General features: G+C 29.7%; 1 protein-coding gene across 2 annotated transcripts; it reads left to right on the forward strand.

The window, feature by feature from the left end:
• The first annotated feature begins 136 nt into the window (after positions 1-136).
• LOC114129763 (ATP-binding cassette sub-family F member 1) lies at positions 137-10,985 on the forward strand. 2 transcript variants are annotated; one of them, XM_027994590.2, is made up of 18 exons: positions 137-392; positions 1,955-2,089; positions 3,622-3,762; positions 4,744-4,890; positions 5,857-6,021; positions 6,253-6,414; positions 6,567-6,719; positions 6,802-6,963; positions 7,054-7,178; positions 7,265-7,506; positions 7,651-7,879; positions 7,963-8,195; positions 8,318-8,555; positions 8,633-8,822; positions 8,912-9,090; positions 9,161-9,394; positions 10,398-10,470; positions 10,563-10,985. In XM_027994590.2, the coding sequence occupies exons 1-18, from the start codon at positions 320-322 to the stop codon at positions 10,748-10,750; spliced, it is 3,069 nt and encodes a 1,022-aa protein (XP_027850391.1). In that variant the 5' UTR covers positions 137-319; the 3' UTR covers positions 10,751-10,985. The 2 variants fall into 2 exon arrangements, with proteins under 2 accessions (XP_027850391.1, XP_027850392.1); XM_027994591.2 differs by having other exon boundaries at positions 138-392; positions 7,057-7,178.
• Positions 10,986-11,292: the final 307 nt, after the last annotated feature.

Genomic DNA, 11,292 nt, shown 5'->3' on the forward strand with positions numbered 1-11,292 from the left:
AATAACAATAACATGGCGGTTATGGTACGCCGCGATCGCAGTGTGACAACCATCACCGTCGACGACGCACAGATAACGCCGACGGACGGCCCCGGTGGTGGCGCCACCTTATCAGTCACCGCCGTTGTTATCTCGTCGGCGGTATCCTATTATCTCGGGCGACGACGTAACGTGTTTTCGATTTCACGTGCCGATAAAATTGGAAAGCTCTCGCGTTCGCGACTTCGCTGTACGTGACTCTTCCGGTTTCCGTGGTGATTCCTGTCGCGTTTCCGAATTTTCGACCACTCTTGGCAATTTTGTCCATTCGTGTAAAGTCATGCCGCCAAAGAAATCGAAGAAAGCCAACAAGCACAATCAAGATTGGGCCGACGACGACGACGATTCAGCTGGTGAGTCAGTAGCTTATTGTATCCTATGTCCGTAGTTACTCATACGTCATTTCCGTCTGAATAGAATTCCTCTACAGATCATACATGTCACCTCATCAGTATCGCCGAAACGGTTAGAAACTGTGATGTGATTTCTAATCTTTTACATATTGCGTAGACTGTAGGTTGGGGAAATTTTGTTCTTATCGTTGTACAGTTTCAATAACACAATTTTTTTTCAATCAAAGTATCTACCTATTGTAGAATTTACTTTTTGTATAATTTATATGAGTAAATTTTTCAAAACTACATCCTGTAAAAATATGAATACCTACCTAGTTTTGTATCCCTTTCCAGTGAAATTAATGACTATTTAGTTTATTTGTTAGGTTGAATGTTCGAAGATTTCAATGCATGTGAAAGTTGTAATATTTTACAATTATAACTTATTTTAAATTAAAAATAATTCTTTAACCTCTTTATTAGAAAATATTCTCATTCTTAGATTTAGATTCGTAAAAAGAACAATTTAATTTGATATTACAGCTAACAACATAGGATTAGCTGTGCTGAACACAAATTTGCTATGATACACGTGAATCAGCGAGAGAAAAAATTAGCATGCATACATTGTCTTAATATTATATAGAATCTCTTTTTACTATTAATATATATTAATAGGTACTGGTTTGTTATAGCCCCGCCATTCAGGTTTGTTATCGCCCTGCCATTCATATAACAACAGAATTTAAGTTATATTTAGGTATGTGGTGGCCCGTGGGCGGAATGCATTGTGGGGGCCCCTTATGCATAAACAAAAAATTTTTTTTTTATTAAAATATCATAAAATTGTTGGGCCCCTGGGCTGCAGCCCACTCAGCCCTCCTTAACCTTAGCTGGGGCTACAAAAAACGTAGAGGGACAGATAGAAATTTTTTAGACTCGTATTTGGCAGTATTTATGTGGTGATCAAAACTGAATAATAGTGATTCATTTGAAACCATTTTAAAAGATATAGCAGAATTTTGGGAATAACATAACGCATAAACATTTTTATAATATCATTGTTTTATATTTATAATTATTCAATTTTTTTTTAATATTATATCAATATCAATATATAGTTAATAAATAAATATTTTTAATTATACCACTGTTTTATATTTATTATTATTCAATTTTTAATTTTAATACATATATAAGTATATATATTTATACGATGTATTTATTGTTATATGAATGGCGGGGTGATAACAAACCTGAGTGGCGGGGCTATAAAGTTTTCACCTGCCACGGCAGGGCTATAACAAACCAGTACCCACATTTTAAATAATAGATGTTTTTAAACCCTTTTTTAAATATATTCTTGACTTCTATTACTACATTATTATTATAAATTTTTTAATGAGATATCTCCTATTACCAAGTCCAAGTAATATTGGGTACCTACTTATAAAATCTTAAGTTATAAATAGTTCTATAAAGTTAAAGATTTTTATTTAATTTCATAAAAAACTTCATGTTTTTTATAAATTTAATGTATCAACAATATTTATTAATCTTTTATTAATGTATGGACTTAGTGGATATATTAGCTGCTGCCAAAGTAAATGATGATGTAGCAGTTGAAGTGCCGGTGCAACCTAATCGTGGAAATAAAACTTCTAAAAAAAACAAGAAAAAGAATAAAAATCAAGATTGGGATGATGAATCTGAAGGTATAATATTTTTGTTTTTAATTTATAAAGTCAAAAATCTTATTCTTCAAAATAGGGTATTTTTGTTTTTTTTGACTACTTAAATGTATTTAAGATTATTTTACTGTTATTGTTTTATGATACTATACTGTATGTTTAAAAATTAATGCATTCAAATGTTTTAACATTGGATAAATTATTTAAGACATGTTTATGATGAACAATTTTTATTACTGATCAGTAATCAGTTTATGACTTATATTGTCTATCTAATAGGTAAATGTAGGTACTATTGGATTTATGTATAATTAGTTTCCACTGTAATGTATATGTATATGTGATAAGCAGGGCTGTGAATTTCATGCACTAAAAAAGTCTTAAAAATGCATGCATTTATGCACTAAAAACAAGTGAAATATGCACTATAAAATTTAAAAATATACAATATGAAAAAAAATTATACCCACATATGCTGGATGGATCCATTAGCGTAAACAAACATTTTTAGTCGTTTCCACCTACTAACTCTAGTGGCTACTTCTACTATATTTTAGGTGTGGTATCAAGTATATATAGGTAAAAGGAATATAAAAAAATAATGTATTGAATAAAGCTACTGAATTTTAGATCCTAAACAAAGTGTTGAATGTATTAATTTTACAATGAAGTGTGTGTTTTTTGTTTTTGTTTTTGTGTCTGTGTACAGCATAACTTGTCGAAATATCTATCGATAAATTTTTTTTTGGCTAAGTCAAAATACTTGAAAATATTAAGTTCCTTATAAGCAGGGCTAGGATTTGTATGCATTTAAAAATTGTAAAATATGTATTTTATGTACCAAAATATGCAAATATATGCATTAAATATTTATAAAAAATTTTTTTTTATTATTTATAAACTCGATCTAAACCATTAGTTTCGACAATACAAACATATAAATATATAATAATTAATAAGCTACTAAATTATAAAAACATTATTATTTTTTTTAAATTATGAAACCAGCTTGATTGAATAAATTAAAGACGGATAAAATATTTTTATAAGATAAACACAAAAATATAGTAACAAAAAAACATTTGGCTGTCTTTATATAAAATAATTGAGAAATAAAATAAAATAAAATTTATAATTCACATTCAATAGTGTTACATGGTACGACAACATATCTTTCTTAATTGTCTAATATAAATGAATTAAACACAAAATAAACTATAAAACATGCATTTTTCATATTATTATAATCAAAATATGTTATAATATTCATTTTATTCAATACATGCAATAATATGCATTTTATCCAAAAACATGAAAAATAAAAACACCACCATCTATCTCATCATGAGGTAATTCTTGGACATTACTGAAAAAATCAATAATCAGAAGTCTCAAAAAAAACATGCTGTTGCATATAAATCCTAGCCCTGGTGTTAAGTAACTTGATACTTTTCCTGAAATCTTGTTTGCTGTTTATATATTAAAATATATAAGTAATCAAATATTTGTAGTTAAAATATATTAAAAAAATTATTATTTAAATTATGAATTTATAGATTTGGTAGATATTTTAGCTGCCTCAGAAGTAAATGATGATGCAACTACCAATGAACTGCCACAACCTAACCGTGGAAATAAAATTTCTAAAAAAAACAAAAAGAAAAATAAGAATCAAGATTGGGATGATGAATCAGAAGGTAAATAGTTTGGTTATATACTTATTAAATATTCAACTTATTATAATTTACACTCATTTTTCATTAGTATTTACACTAATAATCCAAATCTTGCCAGTACTAAATGTGGTTTTATCAATCAAATAATTTTTTTTTTACAACAATTAATTATTTTGTCTGACTATAAATGATACAAAGTAAATGATTTAACACGTTAATTATACTAGTTATGATGCAAAAAATATTAATTTTAAAAGTTGAAAAATTGAAATATAAATGTACAACATACATATACGTATAAAATAATACTTAGGGTGACATACAAAAAAACCAATGGTTAATTTAAACACTGACAAAATTGTAGTGCATTGAATAAAAAAGTAGATGACTAATTGGCGTTAATCAATACATGATAACTAAGTATTAGATTTATATTTTCTTAAAACATTTAAAATATGATGCTAATTTTTTCATTATATTCTCTTAGAAATTTAAAAAATATGCGTTAATAATCGATAAATATCAATATACGCTTCAATAAGTAATTTTTTTCGTTCTTTTTTACAAAATTTCTTTAATTCAGTGGTTCTTAACCGGTGTTCTATAGACTTTGAATAATTCTAAGCTAAAATTTAAAAAATTTCAATTATTTTTTTAATTATTTAAAATTGTTTAAAATTGTATTTATTAATTTTATTATTTTAAAATATTTCATATTTATTTATTTATTTTTATTTAATTTATTTATTAAATCATTTAATAATATAATATGAAATATTTTAACCAATTTCATAACTCTGTTCACTAGAGAATTTGGATCATAATAAAAGTTGTAGACTGAAATGATATATATAAAGTATTTATTTATATTATAAAATATTTTTTTTAACTGATTAGTTTTCTTTTTTGAATAATAAATAATTTAGATTTAATTAATAAAAATGTAAAGTTTTTATGGGCAAGTAGTGAAAATAATACATTTATTTTTGTTGTTATGTATAGATTTAGTTGATCTATTGGCGGACACAAAATTAAATGATGATGAAGTGGTTGTTGAAGAAATCCCCCAGCCAAATCGCGGAAATAAGATCTCTAAAAAGAATAAGAAAAAGAACAAGAATCAACAAGATTTGGACGAAAACTCAGCAGGTATATCTAATAATTTTGCTTGTATTTTTATACCCAATACCCTTCCTGATTCATATTCTTAGCTATTTAAGATTTAAGACACTTAGATAATAATTTTTTATTCAATTTCAAAATTATCTTCAACATATTTGTTTTATTAACAAATTTGTGATTAATAGTAATAATTTTTTGTATTAAGCTTTATTAATCTGCTCCAAACAGATATCAAGACGTTGAGAATTTCATAGCACTGCATTTTTCATTATATAATGCCATAATAATAATTTCATACTAATTAGGTAAAATATTTAAATTTTCTTATCATTGATATGTATTATTATAGTTTTTATTTGACAAAAATATTTCATATTGTTGGTAAATAACAAATTTCAAAGCTTAAAAAAATATAAATTATTTATAAAAAGCAAAATGAAAACTTTATTGTACTTCAAAAACAACATTGAATGAAATTGATTTAAAACTATTTTCTATTAGACATGGATGACAAAATCCAAGATAGTAAAATTCTTGAATACTATTGTCATGATTTTTAGAAATATTTATATTTTAATCAAATTTACCAAAAGCTTTTGGAAACTGTAATAATGATATTAAATTAATAACTGGATGAAAAATATCCAAATAGATTTTTGAAAGACCCAATTAATTAATGGCCGTTGATCCATCTTTAACATACCCACATAGATCTAAGCTTATTAAAGATGTGAGCAGCAGTGATTTTTTTAGGTATAGTTAACTAAATAATTGTACTTACCCAATATAAAAATATAACTCTATCAAAAATTGTGAACTAACTTGTGAATATATATTTGTATTGGTTTTAAAAAATAAAATAAAATATTTTTGCCCGATTTTTTTTTTTTTTTTTAATGAAGAACGAACATTAGCAGATTTGAAATTTAAATTAATTTTCTTTCAGTTGCCCTTTTATCACCAATTTTATACATATTTATGTTTATTTTTTAGTTGATGATGATGATAACGATGACATTAACATTAAGGTTTCAACATCGCCGACCGAAGAAGTTGCAGACAATACATCGGCAAAAATTTCGACGGGAAAAATTTCGAAAAAAAACAAAAGGAAAAAAAAAGATTTTGATTTAGAAGAAGACGACGATGACACATTGCGTTAGTTATAACTTATAAACAATAATTATTTAATTTTACGAGGACTATCTAAATGTTTTATAACTTAATTATTCTATTACGTTTAATATTTTCACTTTGTATCAGCGTGTAAATATTATTAATTTTAGAGACTTCAAAATCAAGTCAAAGGGGAGGGGGAGAGTTAAAAGTTAGATGGTAATAAGGTCTATATAAATAGCTATTATTGAACTTCGTTATGTTTTGCTGTAGTTCAAGACAATGTTGTCAGAATTGATGATAATAAATCATTGGACATCGAAGATAAATTTATTGATGCTGGTGACGATCTCTCAGCAGTAGAAAAAACTGCCGAAAAAATCAATAAGGTTTCCGGCGATGTTGAAAATGACAGTACTTCAACAGCTATGCCAGGTATTATTTATATGTAAATTGTATAATTTTGCTCGTAATTTTTGGTGCAAGTGTTGCTTAACAAGACTTCCGATATGAATTGTAATATAGTATAACTACGTTATGTTTGAAATGTTTAAATGTTTTAACCTACTTTCATGTTGGTATTAAAGTTGTAGAACAAGATGTAGTTGCTGAAGATACTGGTGATGTAGACGAAGAACTGGAAGCAGCTAAGCTTGCAGGAAAAAAAAAGAAGTCGAAGAAAAATAAAAAGAAGATAAATTATGATGAGGAAATCCTAATGGAGGCGCCGAAAGCAGATGGTTTGTATTTTTAATGTATAATAATTGTATATTGATAGCTCTAGGGCATTATTTATTTATCTGGCTTATGGTAATTCTATAGTAATAGTGGAAGGCGATAAAAGCGAAAAATCTGCTATAAATGTTGAAGAAAAATGCGATATTGACGAGAAAATGCCCGTTGAACAGCCCGTTGATATAGCTAATGCCAAGAACGCAATGGCGACATTAATTAGCGCTGATGGCGAAAATGACGATAACACAGGTGAGCTTTTTTTACCAGTGTATCTTATTGTTGTGTAATAGTATTTATAAAAACATGATAAAGAGCTTTAATATTTTGTGCACAATAAAGTAGACCAACTCGGGGATGAAGCTGTACCAGAGGTAGTTAAAGTGCCCAAACAGAAATCAAAAACTAAGGACGTAAGCAAATCCGATAAGCTATCCCATAAAGAGAAGAAGAAAATGAAAAAAGAGGTACACGCGATATAATGTGAATAATTATAAATACCTGATGGACATATTTTTCGATGTTTAATTACCTTACTGTTTGTTGTTTCAAGTTGGAGTATCAGAAACAAATGGATTTGTTGACCAAGAAAGGTGGTCAGGGTCACAGTGAGTTGGGAGCTAACTTTTCGGTGTCACAGATTCAAAAGACAGCGGGTCAATTAGCAGCCATGGAACACGCAGTTGACATTAAAATTGACAGCTTTAGCATTGCAGCCAAAGGTCAGGACTTATTCGTCAACGCTAGCCTGCTAATTGCCCAGGGCCGACGATACGGTTTGGTTGGACCAAACGGGTGAGTACTGAATTAATAATAATGTTCTAATAATAAAGTATAATCGGTTGTATCTTCACAATTGTTATATAGATATTATCAGTTTGTTAATTAACTTTTCGTTCTCTAATGACAATTTAATGCTGTTAACATTGTTATTTACAGTCACGGAAAAACGACACTACTCAGACACATTGCGGAGCGGCTATTTGATGTACCACCGAGTATTGATATCCTATACTGTGAACAGGAGGTAGTAGCTGATGAAACAACGGCGGTAAAGGCCGTACTTAGGGCGGACACACGGTGTACAGAGCTGCTCGCTGAGTGCAAAAGACTCGAGGAAGCTCAAGAACAAGGCACAGGTGAAGACGTAACGGATAGATTAAACGAAGTGAGTAAAGATTGGGGGGAGGGATCTAGGTTTTAGATAATTCAGTGATTTATCTCTAAGACACCATTTTTCTCATAACATAGGTTTATGACGAGCTGAAGGTACTCGGGGCGGACTCAGCTGAACCCCGAGCTCGGCGTATACTTGCCGGTCTCGGTTTCTCTGCAGCTATGCAGGATCGGGCTACCAAAGATTTCTCCGGAGGCTGGCGGATGCGTGTGTCCCTTGCTCGAGCCCTATTTCTGGAACCAACTTTGTTGTTACTTGACGAACCAACTAATCATTTGGATCTGAATGCCGTTATCTGGCTGGACAAGTTAGTTACTCTGAGTTGGTTGATGCACATAAAATTTCGTCAATACACCACGAGGGTTTGGCTAATCGAGCTACGTGTGTGTCGCACGAATGAACAGTTATCGTCTAACAGAGGATTTTTAGTTATTTGCAGGGGTGGAAAAAAACTCTGTTAGTTGTATCTCACGACCAGAGCTTTTTGGATAACGTATGTAATGAAATTATACATTTGGACCAGAAACGATTGTTCTACTACAAAGGTAATTACAGTATGTTTAAAAAAATGTACTCTCAGAAAAAAAAGGAGACTATCAAGGAGTATGAGAAACAGGAAAAGCGGCTAAAGGAAATGAAACAACAAGGTCAATCCAAGAAGCAAGCTGTGAGTTAGATCATTTTTGTTATCAACCCGTCTGATTTTCATAGCTAATCTCTAATGAAAATATTGTGTGATTTTAGGAGAAAAAACAAAAAGAAGTATTGACTCGGAAACAGGAAAAGAACAAGGGCAAACCAGGTAAAAATGCCGGCATGGATGATGATGATAACGCTGAACCTACACAGCTATTGCAAAAACCTCGAGATTATAACGTTAAATTTTCATTCCCCGATCCCAGTCCGTTACAGCCGCCTATACTGGGTCTGCATAGTGAGTGTCTTCAGTAACTTAATTCACTTAACACGATATCATTAAAAGTGAAAATGTCATGGACTGATGACCTTCGTTTAATTTTACAGGTGTGAGTTTTGCGTATCCTTCTCAAAAGCCATTGTTTAAGAACGTTGATTTTGGCGTTGATCTCAACTCCCGGGTAGCTATTGTGGGGCCCAACGGTGTGGGTAAGTCGACGTTCCTTAAGCTATTAACCGGTGATTTGCAGCCTACCGTCGGTGAAATGCGCATGAACCATCGAATGGTATGTATTCACACGCACTCGATGACAGTCAGTGTAAATCGGACATTTGTTTTACTCATATTTTTTGTAGAAACTAGGAAAGTTCGACCAGCATTCTGGTGAACATTTGACAGCCGAAGAGACGCCCGCTGAATATTTGATGCGATTGTTCGACTTGCCGTATGAGAAAGCCCGCAAGCAACTAGGTACTTTTGGGCTGGCTGGCCATGCGCATACCATCCGCATGAAAGATCTGTCTGGTGGACAAAAGGCTCGTGTTGCCCTGGCTGAACTCTGTCTGAATGCTCCTGATGTCATTATATTGGTAAGCCCTGCAATATTCCTTGGAGGCAAATCTAGTAGTTCTATTTTAATTGTTGTCTTTTAAAAATGATTAATAATGTTACAATATTGAAAAACATTGGTGTACAATAAATAGTTTTCAAGGTATTTAGTACCTAAAAATTTTTAATATTTACTAACTGGATGATATTAATATTAAAAAATTATTATATAATATTAATTTACTAAAAATCATATTATGTGATGTAAATCGTTTACTTTTATGCAACAAATCATTCCTGGTTATGATTGGTGTGGCAGAAAATGTAAAAAATATCAACTTGAACCATAATTTTACATTAAAATTTTTTCAACTTATTTGTTTCTTTATATTCAGGTATAAATAAATTGTAATAATTGTGAGAAATAAGTTTAGAGAATTAAATTTGTTTCATTGTTTGTATTATTAACCATAGTTTAATGGATACATATTTATATACGTTAAAAAATAATTCTGAAAATGTAGAATTATGAGACATTTTAATTAAACAAGATTTGTAAGTATTTAAAATAATATTATATTAATTGTATAGCTATAGGTAATAAATTTAATTATAGATATTTTAAATCTAAACCTATTTTTTTCTAGTCAAAAACTTGTTTAATGAAATTAATAATAGCTCACAAAAGAGTTAACACTACCCTAAAATTATGCCACAGAACTTTTTTAATTTTTAATTTGAAAAAATTAGCCATGCAGTACTAATAATTACAATATAGTATAGTTATACTGTTTGTTTAGCCAATGATATGTATTTATATAAAATTAATGTTAGTGCCAAGTAATAGTATAATTTTATTTATTGGGTAATAAAATTTTGATTTTTTTTTTCTAAGAAAAATATAATAATAGAAAAATAATACCAATGCATAGTTTATAAAACTAAATTATTAATATGCTTCCAATTCTACTAATAAATAATTAGGTATTGTTTTTCTATGGTTGTTGCAGTATTGTGTTGCTAATACTATTCATATTTTTATAGGATGAACCTACAAACAACTTGGACATAGAATCTATTGATGCATTAGCAGAAGCGATAAATGATTACAAAGGAGGTAATTAATATTAGATAGGCATATTTTTATACATAACTTGAGTCGACCTGCACAGTTCATGATAATTTATCTTATCAACATTTGTGATCTAGGTGTCATAATTGTATCTCACGACGAAAGACTGATCCGTGACACTGATTGTACGCTGTGGGTTATCGAGGACCAAACCATCAATGAAGTGGACGGAGACTTTGATGACTACCGTAAGGAGCTGTTGGAATGTCTTGGCGAGGTGATCAACAGTCCGAGTATTGCAGCCAATGCAGCTGTCGAACAATAATGACAATCTGGTGTTGTCAATTATTAATTATGTTTAACAATTTTGGTTGTGTGCATGAACAGACTCATCAAAATATACTTATAATTATATTGTTGTCTTTGGCGTATTTGTGATAATGTTATCGTCATTGACGTACTGTAATTCCTATTTACGTGCCTTGTTTACTCACAATATATTTTATGAATAAATTGAATAAAAACTTATGTTTGAAAAAACATAGGACACTATTTGAGAATTACCTGCATTAATATTATATTCTGGCTACTTACTAATGATTTTTTTAATTTGATTGACCTTGATACTAATTAATTATATTTTATTATGTTTCTGGGATTCATAATACCTCTATTGTTACATAAATAATATTAACTTGCCACTTTCTGTGCTGAAACTGATGAGTATAATATAAGATATTATATCCATCAGAAAGAAGCGGACTGATTTGTTTGAATAAAAATAGTTTAGTACGCTAGGTGAAAATTTGTGAAATATAATGTATTATTGCATTTCATATTTGTGTGTATTCAATGAGTTTATTGTAC

Source organism: Aphis gossypii, chromosome X (genome assembly GCF_020184175.1).
Source record: "Aphis gossypii isolate Hap1 chromosome X, ASM2018417v2, whole genome shotgun sequence".
Taxonomy (NCBI): domain Eukaryota; kingdom Metazoa; phylum Arthropoda; class Insecta; order Hemiptera; family Aphididae; genus Aphis; species Aphis gossypii.